The sequence below is a fragment of the Poromitra crassiceps genome (assembly GCF_964638095.1).
Source record: "Poromitra crassiceps genome assembly, chromosome: 3".
Lineage (NCBI taxonomy): Eukaryota > Metazoa > Chordata > Actinopteri > Beryciformes > Melamphaidae > Poromitra > Poromitra crassiceps.
Window position 1 is genome coordinate 40,024,218 of NC_139625.1, and position 17,392 is coordinate 40,041,609.

Genomic DNA, 17,392 nt, shown 5'->3' on the forward strand with positions numbered 1-17,392 from the left:
AAAAGAATAACCTAAGCTGCTATTCATATCGGTTGACCGACGTTCCGTCTCTCTAGGGCACGGTTCCTACTGGGTGGTCGGCATGGCGACTTCAAGTTCCTGCCTCCATCGAGCTATGCTCCGTGTTATGAGGCCCTGCTGCCCAAAGAGAAGATGAAGGTGGAACCAGTGAAAGAGTACAAGAGGGACATGGATGGAGTCCGAGATCTGCTGGGCACCACCCAGTTCATGTCCCAGGCCTCCTACATCCCCACACCGGTAGAAACTAGCCAGGTGGGCCAACAGGATTTAGGGAACAAAGAGCGAATGTCCACACCTCAGCTAACAAACCTTGCAGAACCGGTGTCTCACAGAAAAGGGACTGAGTGATCACAGATGAAGGATGAATTCTGGAGGACACGGACGATTTAAGCAATTTATTGTGGTGCAAGCAGATCATGTGCTGCATAATTCATCCTTCATCTCTATTCATCGCTGGGATTTATGACACACATGGCTTTTATAATTGCTTTATTCTAATGTATTGGCTTGAGTATTAACCTATGTAAAAGTACTTGAAGTACACAATAATACACGTTGATAGACCTCAAGAAAGAGTCTAATACTCAGTTGTTGATTCCTAATCCTAATACACTGTTTTCACTTTTTCTACTTCATGAAAAAGAGAAACACCTTAACCCCATTGGATTTGTGCTGGTGCTGGTAGCCTTGAGACACTTGTCAAGTTGAAGGAGGAGGATGAGGACTGCACACAGACTTTTTCTTTCTCAATGATCTTGTTTAATTGAACACATTGTGTTGACTGAAAGCTTGTCAAGTTGAAGGAGGAGGACCACACAGACTTTTTCTTTAAAAAGGCCTTCAGTCAACACAATGTGTTGAATTAAAGAAAGTAATTGAGAAAGAAAAAGTCTGTGTGCAGTCGTCCTCCAACTTGGTTCCTACTTTGTCTATTTTCTCAGATTGTCATGCCGCCCCATTTGGAGAAGGTTCGGGACAAGTTGGCTGAGAACATCCATGAACTGTGGGGCATGAATAAGATTGAGCTGGGCTGGTCTTATGGCAAGGTGAGAGATACAGAAACCTTGTCTTTCCTCACACATGGAATGTATATGATACACTTATTACATCCCTCTGGATGAAAAGATAAAAAAGCATAATCCATAAATTTTCCCATGTCTGTGAAGAGATAAACCTCACAATTACACACTTTCTTAAAGAATTTGAATAAAAAGAAATAACAGCTTGAAATGCATTAGTCACTAGATTTAGAAGTAGAATTTAAGCATCGAAAAAGCCTGTATATCATCTTGCTTTCTCTTTTATAATTTGCGGTTCAAACCAAAAAGAGGGTAAGTGGAACAAAAAAGTACTATCATTTTCCATATTCTGTGCTTTCCATACATCCATGTAGATGATTCATTCTAGTTTGTTTGTAGGTAGCAGATTCATTGTGTTTGTGTTTTAGTATCAGTCATAAATTACAATGTATTGTTCCACCCAAGGGCAGAACAAGGTGTTTTGGCAATTCCGGTGCCGCAATAAACCAAGAGGAAGCCCTGAGTGACATTTTACTTATTTATTTTCTTCCTTTTGGTAAAATTAAACAAAGTCACTGGATACATTTTTCTAGAGGCACTTTCCTAGAAAAGACTCAGTTATGATTTTCTTGTTTTGTTGCCAAAGGATTAAGCCAAAGTGACCTGTTTTGACCAGCTACCCTTATGAGCATACAAGTGACAATACAAGTGACATTATGCAACGCAGCTCTTATGTCTATAATACAAATACATAGTCCTTCCTCCCCATGTCTTCCCTTTCTGACTTTTATCCCCGACCTATAAACAGACCTGCATCCTTTTCAACACCTCATCAAAGTCATTCATCTAGGATGAAGATATCTTGCAAGCCAGCTGGGCTTTAAGATGTGTTTTTCATGACGTTCTGTCAAGCTAAGGGGCTGAGGACAGTGGCACTATGTAACTGTGTGTAGAATGCTGTTCAAACTCTACTATTACTCTACTATTAAAATCATTGCCAAGTATTTGGATAATCAATTCATCGGTTTGACTAATTTTTTAAGAAAAAAGTCGATTCCTGCATCTTAAATGTGAATATGTTCTGGTTTCTTTACTCTTCTATGACATATTTTATATATTTGTCTTGTGGACAAAACGAGACATTTGAGGATGTCATCTTGGGCTTTGGGAAACTCTGAGTCCATTTTCTGACATTTTATAGACCCAAATAACTAAACAATGAATCGAGAAACTAATCGACAAAGAAAATAATCACAAGTTGCAACTAAGCCCTAGTGCACATACTACTAGCTGCAGTAGTCATTGTGATTCCACTGCAGTTCATTCTACAGACTGCTCATGTCATTATGTTTGTGTTGCTCTGTTTTAATGACAGTGGCATGTGCGGTACAGTAGATGGAGTGAACACAGTACTGGCAAACACACTCAAATAAGCGTAGTATTGCCTGTTATTTAGCATTGCTCGCATGGAAATACCCTTTCCCCTCGTTGTTTATGCCACAATTATAATTCTATGGGAATAATTTGCCAGAGAAGAGAATTCCCCTAGAGTCCTTGTACTATTCACAAAAGAGCTGGCTGGTGTTCATTGGCCCCACACAAGCAGCTGCATATCTGTTTAACAGCCCTGCATGTTTTCTTGGTAAACGTACACCGCTGCCATGCTGCCTCCTCCAGGGAGCGCGGCCAAAGGGATTATTTGGCACAAAGCAGAGCCGTCAAGAGAGGAATTACACCTCTCACTTGGTATTCCAGTCGAACATCTCTCTATCTCCCCCAAGAAAACATGCCCTCTCTCTCCTCTTCTGCTTTCATAACATGTTCACTAGAGTTATCACTGCAACCAGTAGCAACCCTGTATAGACCACATCCCTGTCCCCGTGGTTGACAATAACCTTGACTGTGCTTTATAAGACTATGCATATTTTTACTAGTACACTTTGCCATAATAATGTACACATACTTGCCATGTTGTAGGCAGCAGAGAATAGTTGAAATGTCTGAAATGTTATTTCTGTTGACATTTTATTTCTCTCTCCTAGATAAGGGATGATAATAAGCGGCATCATCCATGCCTGGTGGATTTCTCCAAGCTGCCCGAGACTGAAAAGAACTACAACTTACAGATGTCAACGGAAACACTCAAGTAAGTTGAGTGTTATACTTGGTTTTTCTCGACTCCCGTGCTTTTTCCCCCCCAAGAAAAGAAGATAGAGAGAGAGGCGACAGTACACAGAGAAGTAGACGGATAGGCAGACAGACAGAAACAGGTTCTGCTCTGTCTGTCAGGAGATTATCTGAGGTCGCCACAATAATGGTATTCATTTATGACTATATGGGCTGACCGCTCCTCTTACACTGAAATCTATAAGCTGCAAATGAAATATGTTGAAAAGAGTGTGTTGGTTGATAGCAATGGCACATTCGACCTGTTTTTATAAAAACATTACATTCACAGCCTAATTGAAGCATATAGTAAGGTTTATGGCACATTGTGTTATAACACATTTTTCAGCATGGTTGAACAAACAATTTGACTATTCCGGAAGAAAAATATCCTTCAAAAAAAGTCTGTACTAAGAAGCCTCCTCTTCTCGCTTTCCCTTTCTTTCTCCATCCACTTCTGAAGACAGTTGTGTTTTCTGGTCAATATTCCACCAGCAGCAGTGTTTGTTTTCCAAGTTATACAGAAACATAGCTTTTATGTTTAGCCTTTCTCTTTCTTATGGGGGGTCCCTTGTCTCTTGTGAGGGGTCCCCAGCCTCCTCTCAATTTGAACGCCCGTCTAAGATCCATCTCCACTTGTGTGACTGCTCGACATACAGTAACACTTGGTATCACTTGGTTCCACTATTACTAATCTGAAATGTAAAGCCAAAGCTCTTTCAAAGATAAAGGAGAAAGGTAAGGAAAGAATGAGAAATGGGTGGCAGTAGTTCAGGAGCTAGAGCTGTTGCCTGAGAATCAGAAGGTTCCCGGTTCGAGGCTCGCTCCTTCAGGGCTGCATGTCAAAGTGTCATTGAGCAAGACACTGAACCCCTAACTGCTCCTGACGAGCAGTTGGCGCCTTGCATGACTGCATAATATGCCGCTCACATTCACACACTAACGGCATATTATGTGGTTGGTGAAAGATGGTCATGTACTGTAGCATGGATGGAGAGAGGACATAAAGGCGAGTGTGGACCGACCGCTCTGTTCATGCAAAAGCCCTAGTGAGGATGTAGCCTGAGTGTCATCCAGCTCCTTTTAACTGTCACTGTACTGTGTCCTCTCACAGGGTGTGAAGAGAGTTTGTCAAAAGCACTTCACACCCAATGCATTCCTCTGGGGATTCTTTGGCCTTTTTCTCCTAATGGATGAGGACATTCACTATTTAAACCATTGTTGCTCCCTTTGAACACTCCATCTATCTACCACTGTTGGATCTAAATGTGTCTTCTTGTAACATTTTATGACTGATAATACATCAGAGGCAATGTCAAGGTATGGCTTATAGACACAATCTACAGCACTGAAATTATTAGTATGAACCTATGTTGTCAGATTGCAAATAATGCTAACCCAATAACTGCACTCTCAGCCCTTTTCCCACATGCGTACCGGAAAATTACCTGTAAGTCAATATCGGACATTTCCCTGAATTTCCCTTCACACCTTAGCGCGCGCATATGGGAATCTAGTCGTCAAATAGCCGGTATGTTGGGGGACGGGGGGAGGGGGGAGGGGGGAGCTTATTTGGGGGGTCGGCAAAACTTCACTCAGTCCTCCGTACTTTGCAGCAGCCTGACACAGGACAGACAAAGCGAGAATGGCAGAGGCTTGCAAGGCAAGCTGCCCAACGCTTGTAGCCTATGTATGTAGAGAAAGCAAATGCATGAAGCGAAATGTGTGGAAGTAGTTTGCTTTGATGTGCGCGAATGATTAGATGATGCACTTTGAAGAAGTTGGGATCCGTGTCTGAGAGAAATAGTTGCTGGTTCGATGTTTATCCGTTCACCTGCGTCGCGTTGAAGCACTTTTTACAGACTGGCTTCGTTTGATGTGTCCGGCTTGCCTTCGGAAATCAGAAAGCTGACATACTGCTCTTATTAGGCTATCACAAGATCATTTCGCCAGTTTGCTTTAATGTGCGCGAATGATTACCGTAAATTCCGGACTATAAGCCGCAGCTTTTTCCCCGTTTTTTGGCCCCTGCGGCTTATATAACGGTGCGGCTTATCTATGGATTTTTTCAGCAAAAAAAAAAAAAAAAAATGAATTCTCTCTTCTTTAGCACTCTTTCTAACTATAAATCCACTTCTGTTTTAATTTCCTCTCTTGCCCTCTTTTCACCACACCGCGGACACTGTGTGCACTGTAAAAAAAAACACAGGTGGTGTTGTGTTATGTTGTTTTGTTGAAATGTTAATAAATGGGAGCTTCCTCAAACAGCCATCTCTTTCCCGACAATCCCCTCTGTGCACGAACCCTTACATATGGTAATTAAACATTAAAACACAATTAAAAAAAAAAAAAAAAAAAAAAAAACATTAAAACACCCGCGGCTTATAGTCCGGTGCGGCTTATATATGTAACAAACAGGCAATTTTGCTGCTGCGGCTTATACTCCGGTGCGCCTTATAGTCCGGAATTTACGGTAGATTATGCCCGCTGGAACATTAAGCAACGTGTGTAGGCTACACTTCGCCCATGATTGAAGGACCGCTGTCGCGGAAAATGACTGGACCCGTTTCCACTTGCGTCCCCTTAAGAGCATACCGCTCTTCTGACTGGATCGAAACTGGTGAAATGTCGGGGACGACGGGGTCGCGCTTATACCGGCACGGTGCCTTTCCCACATGCAGGCATTACACCACGTTCCGGTCATTTTGCGGTACAAAGCGCATGTGGGAAAAGGGCTATAGAGACATGTACATTATTTCCCCCCACAGGACCCTGCTAGCATTAGGCTGTCATGTAGTCCAAGTCAATCCCAATGCTGAGGACAACCTGAAAAAGATCAAACTCCCTAAGAAGTAAGTGTGCACTTTTGCATTTCGGTACAAAGGAGAGAAGTGCACTGGAGGCTCCAATTGTAATGGTTTTATTCTGAAACATTTTGATCCACCACGATCTTTGTCAAAGACCTATAAAAAAAAGCCAATATGAGCAAGAATCTATTATATTTTTACAGAAGCATTTTAGTTGTTTGTTAGTTACTCCCCCTTGAAAGATTTCTGTCTTCATATAAAGCTTTTCATGATCCTTTCTCCGTAGTTACATGATGTCCAATGGTTACAAGCCCACTCCTCTGGACCTGGCTGACGTCAAACTGACTCCAAGTCAGGAGTTACTGGTAGACAAGCTGGCGGAGAATGCCCACAACGTATGGGCCAAGGACCGCATCAAGCAGGGATGGACCTATGGCATACAGCAGGTACAATACTGACAAAGCAAGTTGTTACTACTACTGCTATTACTATTGTGATGCAGCAGGTACAATACTGACAAAACAAGTTGTTACTACTACTGCTATTACCATTGTGAAAAAGCATCACGCTCAAACCTGCAGCCAAGGCACTCTTTTGTGTAAGAAAAAGCTTTTGTTTTAAAGACAATGGAAGCTATTACGCAAATAATCCTCTTTGTTTACTATGTGAAGAAAAAGCTGACAATTTGTCCCCCCCCCCATTTCTGCTGCTCCTCATTTATTGTGTGTGCAGATGCTTCTCTCTCATGTTTCATAAATGTACCTCCCATACAGTACAAAACCCCATCATGTCAGACTCAAGCTTTAAGACATTTCCTAGCTATACAGTATGTCACCATATGCGGAGCGGAGAAGATTCTTGATAGAGCACATCCCCCATCCTTATTCCTAGAATGAAAAATGACAGAAAACAGAACGATAGAAGTAGTGGTAATGGCAACAAATGCCCAATTAACTAGTAGTAGTAGTAGAAAACTTTAATGTCCTCCAAGGAGGCAATTTGTTGTACAGCACAGTGCATGAGGACACAGACACATTAAAATAAACATACACAACTCATAAAAATCATAAAATCATCTGTAGTGGTCAAAAATACTACAAAAATACGCAATAATACTGTGTATTAAAGTGCATGTGTTAGCAGCCCTGCATATTTAGAGTGCATATCTGATAACAATAAAACAACAAATAAAAACTTCTGATTCCCTGAATCTCACATCTTATTTAGCGGGATGATTGACATGGGGATAAACTAATGACTAGGATTGACAGCACAATCGTAATAAGCACCATAGCTGCTCGAATGAGCAAGCCTACAATTAGAAAGATGAGAAGAGCTACAGTACAGTATATGCAGATGAGGGGGGTGGGGTTATTGTGAATGTGTGTCTGGTGTGTGTGTGTGTGTGTGTGTGTGTGTGTGTGTGTGTGTGTGTGTGTGTGTGTGTGTGTGTGTGTGTGTGCGTTCTTGTGTATACAAAACTTTGAGTGTGTCTGCCTCTGCTCTATGCAGGATCTGAAGAGTAAGCGTAACCCTCGCCTGGTTCCCTACACTCTGCTGGATGAGCGCACCAAGAAATCCAACAGGGACAGCCTCCGGGAGGCTATCCGCACTCTGATTGGCTACGGATACAACATCGAACCCTCAGACCAGGAAGGCGGTGGGTTTGAAACTAAATCAATTGCACCCAAAGCTTGTAGCACACTTCCTCTCCTGATGCCGCGGCTCTCCTCTCCACCCAGCAGGGCAGGTGGTGGAGCGCCTGAGCATCGATAAGGTCCGCTTCTTCCGCGTGGAGAGGACCTACGCGGTGACCACTGGGAAGTGGTACTTTGAATTTGAAGCAGTGACGGGAGGAGACATGAGAGTGGGCTGGGCCAGACCCGGTTGTAGGCCAGATGTGGAACTGGGCACAGATGAACTGGCTTTTGTCTTTGATGGATTCAGGGTAAGATCTCAATTAAGAACCCCCCTCTAAAAACATGCAAAAAAAGAGAGAGATCTCAGTTAACATATCTCCCAATATCCACTCACACGCAATTACATTTTCTTGATACTTTCTTGATACTAGTGGAGTGATCTCTCTTGTAACGTATTTAAAGAAACTTCCTGAAACTGCATTGGCAACAAGTGGAATTAGCTCCCCCCATAGGCAGAAGTTTTCATGATTTTAAGACTGAACTTGAGACAAAATAACTTGTTAAGATGGACATTGTTTGCAGTGTTCATATTACTGTGTGTGATACTGTGTCATACATTCTGAGCTTCATAAGTAGATGCATGTATGTGTACTGAATATGTAGGGCCATCGTCTGAACATGGGCAGCCGTTTCTTTGGGCGGAGCTGGCATGCCGGGGATGTGGTGGGCTGTATGATCAACATGGAGGACAAGTCCATGATCTTCACCCTGAATGGAGAGATCCTCATCACCAACAAGGGCTCCGAACTCTGCTTCGCTGACTTTGACACTGAGGATGGTGAGTAAGAGTGTGTGTATGTGTGTGTAAACATGTGCGTACTATCTATGGGTGGGTGCAGATCTGATGACACGTATGCAAGCTAGGGCTGTTGGAATGAATTTCGAGATTCGAATATAATTCGATTTTAATAAATATTAATACAATTTGATTATACTTTTTTTTTTTTAATACCGCAAATCTCGTCCGTCTCACCTTGGCCAACCAGCGTGTGAAAACAAATAATTTTGTCACATGTGATGAACTATTAAAGTTTTCTGAGTCTGGATATAGGTGGTCTGACTGAATCACAATGATAATCTTGTGAGCGCGCAGTGCATTAATGTTGCAGCCTGAGGCAGAGATGTTATTTGTAGATGTAGATGTCATTTTTCCATCTACATTTTGTAAAATGCTTGTAAAAATAGTTTTACTTGGTCAAACCAAGCTATTCAACTATATTTAGAATCAGGAGAGACATAACATTTCACTCGGACCAAAACAAAAACTTTTTTTTTTTACTTTTTTATCTTTTTTTAATTAATTATTAATTCATAAAAAACAAATATTAAAATAATAAAGCAATGAAAATCGAATTGGATTATAGAGGAAGATTGACAGCCCTAACACAAGCCATGCAAGCTTGATAAGGTGAATGTAGAAAGAGTTGTAGGTTGTTTGCCATCTTGTAATAAAGGCTTTAGATGCAGAGCAGGGAGAGTTAACCGAGAATGACCAGGAAAATAAGTGAAAAATAAGTGCTTCACTATTAAGAATTAATTAATTAATTAATTTAATGTGACATTTGTAAATTGCATTTAGCAAAAGCTGGAGTGACTTTCCCTCCCCTCCTGCTGTGCGTGTGTTCTTAGAGGTGTCATTATCTCTCTCCTCCTCCCTCCCTCTGTCCTTCAGGGTTCATTCCAGTGTGTAGCATGGGTCTGGCTCAGATGGGTCGGATGAATCTGGGGAAAGATGCCAGTACCTTTAAGTACTACACCATGTGTGGCCTTCAGGAAGGATTCGAACCTTTCGCTGTCAACATGAACCGAGAGGTCACCATGTGGTTCAGCAAGCGGCTCCCTACTTTCGTCAATGTGCCGAAGAATCACAACCACATAGCGGTAAGAATAAAAGCAACTGTTTAAGATCTAATAATTTAGTTGGATTGCTGTTAACACACACCAGCAAAGTCATGGTGTTCTGTTAAAAAAATTGTTTCAGGTGATAATTGTGAAGACATTCTCCCTTCTTTTCAGATAACCAGGATCGACGGCACCATCGACAGCCCCCCATGTCTTAAAGTCAGCCACAGGACGTTTGGCACCCAGAACAGTAATGCTGACATGGTGTTTTGCAGACTCAGCATGCCAGTGGAGTTCCACTCCTTCTTCAAGTGCAATCCAGTCATAGACATGAACGGCGTGCATGAGCTCGAAGAGTCCCTCAAAATCTCACGCAGGTGCTGACCAATTCGAAATATATATATTTATATACATTACAGCGCCGCTGTTCTAAAATAATTGAAAATCACAGTGGATTTTGAATGGATTGTTTTATAAACATCGTAATAACAAAAAATGACCACTATAAATGAAATAAATATTTTTCTGGCTAGCAACATTTTGCTGTAGGTGAACCACTGACCTAAATAATATGGTCAAACCCATGCACTATTCTTTGGACTTACATTTTGCAGCAAAGTATTGTCTGTCACCATCTTGGGGTCCTTGCGCAGCTCACGTGAGATGGGGGTTTCCCAGAGCCACAGCTCCGCCTACTATTGGTCCGTGATCGGCAAGATGCGCGATCACTGGACAGGCGACCTGTCAATCACCCCCTTTTCTACCATCTATTTCACTCCAAACGGGCAAGTTATATAAAAAATTACCCCCCTACAGTTGTTATGAAAAGGTGAAATTAGCCATTTAGACCAAAACCGTGTTTTGGACCAGGCTGTAAAGATGGTTAATCACTGTTACAAAGTGTGGCATTTAACATGGGAGTGAACGGGAACGACGGGACTTCTGAGTCCTCCCTCAAGTGGCCATTCGAGGAACTGCAGCTTTCAGGATTACTTCCGCGTATTCATGGGAAAACCTGAGAGCTTGCCCACTGAGGTGAACAATGCAGTATGATTGCTCAATGACACATAAGTAGGCTGTAATTGGAGATTTTTTGGTTAGCTCATTAACGTGATATCTCAGGAATGCCTTGACGCAATTTCTTCAAATTTTGCTCAAACGTCCACTTGGACTCAACGATGAACTGATTAGATTTTGGTGGTCAAAGGTCAAAGTTCAAGGTCACTGTGACCTCACTGTGACCGCCCGTTTAATGCTCGTTAATGCGATATCTCAGGAACGCCTTGACAGAATTTCTTCAATTTTACCTCAAACATCAACTTGGGGCTCTATCTTCCCAAAAGCGCTATTTTAGCGTTTGCGCTCGTTTAACGCTGTGCGCAATGCAAATTGGGGGCGGACACAAGCGCATGCCTGTGATAACTGTACTGGGGCATTGGCTGCCACAAGCCAAAGCAGGCGTTTCAGCGCTAAAATGTGGTGATAGATGGCATTATGCTATCGTCAGCAGCGCGCAATTACTTTGCGATAAGAGCTTTGAAAAGGACCTCTTACGCGCAAATACCTCTCTCCGCTGGGTGCGCTGCACAGAGATTACCGTTGCGCTCCCAGCGCAGAGAGGTATTTGCGCAGTGGAAAGTGGAATTCGTTTTGGATATGTCATTACACACAGCCTTGCCACGCCAAGTCATCAAATTATGCTGCTAAAATTGGGTATTAGCAGATAATTCAGTGAGGCAATCAATTATAACTCACTGAGAAACTTTTATCACATCGCAAAGAGGGAAATGAATTGAGAAAACTTGTTAGACAATGGACATAGGCTATTTACCTTCATAAGCCGGAGGTTCGTTGGCACCACAGACAATCTGTCAATAAGCTCCCTCTGTCCTCGCACGAGTGAGTACACTCTATTACGCATAAGGTTTGTTCAATTACGCATACGAGATAATTACAGCATATTGCATGCGTCGCTGAAACAAACCATTGCGAGACGGGAATCTGATTGGTTTTGATTGACGTAATGCCCAGCCTTGCCTGGTCACGCCTGTGAATAATTCTGGTAGTTAAGACTGCCCAAATCCCGTTTGCGCAGGCATTTCGGGGCGCAGATGATTTTGCCACGGCTCTAATTTGCGCTTGCGACAGGTGCCGTGAAAGTTTCTGCATGCCCGCCGAGAATTGCATCCCCAACATATTTCGGGGCTGTTTTAACTTAGAAATCAGGGAGGTCACGTCTACCAGACAATCATATCACTTTTAAACAGTTACATTTCTGTATAAATGATTACAAGTAGCTCCTGTGAGGTGGGGATGCTTTTTTTTGCTGCTCGGCGGCGGAGCAAAACTCGGCAGAACACCTGGCGGACGGCGCAAGGCGGAATGCTATCTTCCGTGCCTTAAGGTACGCGCAAACAGTGCGCAAAGCGCTATTAGGGGATAGCGCCTGTCAGAAGATAGAGCCCTTGGACTCCTAAAACAGACCATAGATTCAAGCGGTGGGTATGGGGTGTGGGTGGTGGGAGGGGTATGGTGGGGGAAAGGGTCGGAGCTAGGGAAAAGGGGCCATAGCTAAGGATAGGAAGGTCATAGAGGGTTGGGGTTCGAGGGGTGGCTAGAGAGAGTGGCTAGGGGGATGTGAGTGGTGGGAGGGGGTGTGGGGGTCAAGGAAGGGATGGGGCTGGGGAAAAAGTGCTGTAGCTATAGGGATACGAAGGTCATAGAGAGTGGATTCGAGGGGGGGTTGGGGGAATGTCTAGGGGGATGTGGGTGGTGGGAGGTTGCATGATCAGTAAGGGGTGGGGCTAGGGAAAGGAAGGTCATAGAGACTCAGGGTTCAAGGGGTGGGTAGAGGGAGTGGATAGGGGCTCTGGGTGGTGGGAAGGACCGTGGCGAGTGAAAGGGGTGGGGCTAGAGGAAAGGGGCCGCAGCTAGGGATAGGAAGTTCATAGAAAGTTGGGGTTCGAGGGGCGGGTAGGGGGAGTGGTTGGAGGGATGTGGGTGGTTTTGGGGTAGGGGTAGGCCAATTTTCCATGTTGAAAACGATTAACTGTGTTGTTGAGGTATTCCCAAGTGCCATAAGGCTGAATGGCCACACCACTGTGCTATGGGCTTCAAGGTATTTGTGCTTGTATGAGTCTGGGCAGACATGGATGTAGACTGCTGACTTGTTGGCGGGGCCATACAACCGCAATGTGGTATTTCTAGTTGATATTGATATTGATACCCTTAGTCTTTATCCTATTGCACCAGCCAACAATACTTTGAAGGTTTGCAGATAGCTTGACCTCATATTACTAGATAGATATAAAATGGGACACAGCCACAGTGCTAGTCACATAACAATCTGCCTTCAATTACACCAATACCCAGATCAATATATGGAAGCGTTTATACTTGAACATACTCCTGATGAAAATCACATGCTGAATGTGTTTCTGATCATTTATCAGTTATATCTCTGTTCTGAAAAGATATCCATTGAGGTCTGTGAAGCACAGTGATGAAGGCAGACGAGTGGACTACAGCAGCATCACCACGGTATGAAGTTTTCTTGATAGAATACATGATGTTAAGTTGCCGTTCTCCTCGTGTTGGCTCACTCTTTCTCGTGTCATCACAGTACTACCACTCAGTGAGGGTTTTCGCTGGGCAGGACCCTGCCGGTGTGTGGGTGGGTTGGGTAACCCCCGACTACCATTACTATAGCAACAACTTCAACCTCAGCAAGAACCGAACAGTGACGGTAACCCTGGGCGATGAGCGCGGACGGGTCCACGAGAGGTGAGGCCACTGGCAGAGAAACCTGGGTTAAGGTTAGGGTTAGGGTTAAGGATTAAGTGGCAGGCGACCTCATTTGTTTTTGTTTTGTTTTTTGTTTTTGTTGTGTCTACCAAAAGGTACAGGTACAGGTTCGCAAAAGCGGTAATTTAGCGTTTGATGGGGGTGTGCACAAGCGCATGCCTGTTATAATTGTACTGGACATAGGCGTGCCACATGCCAAACCAGGCGTTTCAGCGCAAAAATGTGGGGGTAGATGGCATTATCCTATCGCAATTACTTTGCGCTAAGAGCTTTTAAAAGCACCTCTTATGCGCTAAATACCCCGCTGTGCTGGAGCGCACCATAATCCCCGTACAGCGCAGCGCAGTGCAGAGTAAAATTCCATTTGGATATGTCATTACAGTCCATGGTCATTACGCACAGCCTTGCCACGCCAGGACATCAAATTCTGCTGCTTGGGTATTAGCAGATAATTCAGTGAGGCAATCAACTATAACTCACTGAGAAACTTTTATCACATCGCAAAGAGGGAAATGAATTGAGAAAACTTGTTGGACCATGGACATAGGCTATTCACCTTCACCTACAACCCGGACGGTCATTGGCACCACAAACGATCTGTCAACAAGTTATCTCCACCTCTCTCTGTCCTCGGCACGAGTGAGTCCACTCTATTACACATGGAGAGAATTACAGCATATTGCATGCCTCGCGCAAACAGCGACTTCTGGTACTTAAAGTCCCTGGAAACCAAAATCCACAAAAACGTTCTAACTATGTTATTTAGGGTCTTATGTTAGTAATTGTCTGCCTCCGAAATTATTATACATTACTCTAAACCCAAAGCCTTAAAATCGACACTTTTCTACAAGATTCTACAAGATACTTCCTCATTGAAGAGAGCAGTGCGCGAGGTGCTAAAATGCAGGAGCTTATGACGTCATAAGCTCTATATAACCTTTGTACACGTGCGCAATCTGCCCTTCTCCTTTTGTCCGTTCTTTGCCCCCAGTGACAGCGCTCCCTCAGTGTCCGTCTGCCTCCCACTCTGTGCCGAGCTATGCTGCTCTCTCTCTCTCTCTCTCTCTCTCTCTCTCTCTCTCCTCTCTCTCTCTCCCTCTCCTCTCTCTCTCTCTCTCTCTCTCTCTCTCTCCCCTCTTGTGTGAGAGAGAGCACAGAGAGACACACAGCCTGGTGACGCGAGGTTACTCACACATACACACACACACACACACGCTGTGCAGTCGCAGCAAGAGTCCCTCTCCGAGCAACGAACACACACACACACACACACACACACACACACACACACGCACTGTGTGTGTGTGTCGATCTCTCTTTCTCTCTTTCTCCGTTTCCCTCCCCCCCTCTGTCTCGCGCTCTCTCTCTCGGAGGCTGCTGCAGATGGGACACGCCCACACATTCCGCGGGAGAAAATACACTCTAAAAAATAATTCATTCTCATTACTTTTGCCAGACTGTCAAACCTAAATTTATATACTTTGCGACGTTCATCATCGTTCAAATTTGGCTGGTGGCTTATTAACATAGGCTCCTGTGATGTGATGAACTCAAAATGCTAAATAATAATAAAATATTTCTGGTTTCCAGGGACTTTAAGACTGCCCAAATCCCGTTTGCGGTGGCATTTTGGGGGCGCAGATGATTTGGCACGGCTCTAATTTGCGCCTGCGGCACGTGCCGTGAACATTTCCGCATCCCCGCCAAGAATTGCATCCCCACCATATTTCGGGGCTGTTTTAACTTATAAAACAGGGAGGTCACATCTACCCAGACAATTATATCACTTTTAAACAGTTACATTTCTGTATAAATCATTGCAATATGCTCCCGTGAGGTGGGGATGCGTTTAGCTGCTGCCGGGCGGGGCTGCAAAACTCGGCATAACACCTGGACACTAGCGCAAGGCCGACTGCTATCTTCCCTGCCTTAAGGCATGCGCAAACAGGTGCGCAAGCGCAAATAGGGGATGTCACCTGTACCAAGATAGGGCCCACAATGTTTTAGTCACAATTCACATTCCGCTCTTGACATGATATTTGTTCCTCTCTCTTTCCATAACCCTTTCCCCGCTCTCCTCTCTGACAGTGTGAAGAGGAGTAACTGCTACATGGTGTGGGGCGGCGATGTGACCAGCACCGCCCACTCCTCCAGCCGCAGCAACGTGGACCTGGAGATCGGCTGCGTGATAGACCTGGCCACCGGCCTGGTGGCCTTCTCTGTCAGTGGCAAGGAGATCTCCACATCCTACCAGGTACTGAGCACACACACCGCTCTACGCACAGGCCGTCTGCACATTTCAAAGAGATACATTTAACACATTTAAGACTTTTTAAGCTTTATTAATGTTTGACAAAACAAAGAAATATGTTTTGATTGGCCATACGTAGCTAATAAAGTTCTGACACTCTGAAAGGCAGTATAAGAAAAAGGACAAACGGAATTTAACTGTTAAACGACATGAAGTCGAGCTGTGTCTAATAACGCAATTGCATATTATGAATGACCCTGTTCTGTATTCATCTAAAAATTAAACATGCAGTACAAAGAAGCCTGGTGGAAAAATGAGATCTCGAACTGTGTCATGACATTTTAATGCTTTTTAAGGTCTTAAATCTAAATAATTTATTTTAAGACTTTACCCGCATTTTATGACCCATGGACACTGTATGCAGTGTTATTTTTTTAAAGTCTGCCTATGTTTTAGTGCCCTTAGTTCCACTCATCTCATCCATCCATCCATCCATCCATTCATCTCCCTCCATCCACCCACCTGTCAATCAGTTCCAATTCAATACCTGTCTAACCGCCCATCCATTCTACTTTCCATCCGTCAATCAATCTGTCTGTGATTTTTCATCTTGACCTTGAATAAGTCATCATCTCTGCCTGTAGCTTCTGAACAGAACAGTGGCGTCTGCCTCAGTATCTACCTGTTCTGTTCAGATGTACTCTCTAAGCCCAGAGAACCCAACCTCAAAGAACCGTTCGAAGGGTGTAATCCTCTTATGTTCCCCCTTGCTGAAACACGCCGAGGCTTCACCAAGCTCTGAGTCATCCTTCCAGCCAACACTCTTGAAACTTGAACGAACACACACACACACACAGACACACACACACACACACACACACACACACACACACACACACACACACACACACACACACACACACACACACACACACACACACACACACACACACACACACACACACACACACACACACACACAGAGTTGTGGAGTTTCATGACACACCATACGCCCTCGCTTGGTTTTCCCGCTAAGCTGCTTTCTGCAAGTCATGCTCTTTTCCTGCTGCTCACCCTTTTGATGTGAGCTTCCAGTTGAGGCCTATTATTAACTCGCTGGTCTTTTCTCTGACTAGGTGGAACCGAACACAAAGCTCTTTCCTGCTGTGTTTGTGCGACCCACCAGCCCCAACCTCTTCCAGTTTGAGCTGAATAAAACAAAGGTACAGTCCCCTAACTGGAGTATGTTTTGCTCTACTGCAACAGGTTCATTATGTAATACGTGCAAATGAATGAATCAGTCAGTGAGTCAGCTAGCCAGCTAGCCAATAATTCAATTAGTCACTCCATCCATCCACCCGTCCATGTTTTTGCTCTCTCTCTCTCCCTCCCCATCCAGAATGCCATGCCCTTGTCGGCGGCCATCTTCAAGAGCGAGCATAAGAACCCGGTGCCCCAGTGTCCGCCCCGCCTTGATGTCCAGACCATCAGCGCAGTGCTGTGGAGCCGCATGCCCAACACCTTCCTCAAGGTGGAGACGGCCAGGGTCAGCGAGAGGCATGGCTGGGTGGTCCAGTGTGTGGAGCCCCTGCAGATGTTGGCTGTACACATACCTGAGGAGAACAGGTACTGTGGACTGTGGTTTAGATGCACTCATACACTGCATTCATTCATGTGCCTTTCACTTGATTTCATACACAAATGTCCACGAGACATGAGTCACATCGTAGTCACACTGTAGCCACACCAGGACAATTCAGATAGTGTCTTCTACTACACTAT

At 44.2% G+C, this 17,392-nt stretch overlaps 1 protein-coding gene across 1 annotated transcript in view; it reads left to right on the forward strand.

The window, feature by feature from the left end:
- The window catches only part of LOC310773104 (ryanodine receptor 3), a gene marked incomplete at both ends in the record, with an annotated part of 192,734 nt that overhangs the window by 95,840 nt on the left and 79,502 nt on the right, over window positions 1–17,392 (forward strand). The window contains 15 exon segments of the mRNA XM_083633021.1: window positions 57–273; window positions 963–1,067; window positions 3,083–3,186; window positions 5,975–6,058; window positions 6,300–6,459; window positions 7,526–7,673; window positions 7,756–7,961; window positions 8,317–8,491; window positions 9,386–9,594; window positions 9,730–9,916; window positions 9,919–9,932; window positions 13,178–13,338; window positions 15,448–15,613; window positions 16,747–16,833; window positions 17,010–17,236. Of these exon segments, the coding sequence (XP_083489147.1) occupies window positions 57–273; window positions 963–1,067; window positions 3,083–3,186; window positions 5,975–6,058; window positions 6,300–6,459; window positions 7,526–7,673; window positions 7,756–7,961; window positions 8,317–8,491; window positions 9,386–9,594; window positions 9,730–9,916; window positions 9,919–9,932; window positions 13,178–13,338; window positions 15,448–15,613; window positions 16,747–16,833; window positions 17,010–17,236 (2,250 nt within the window).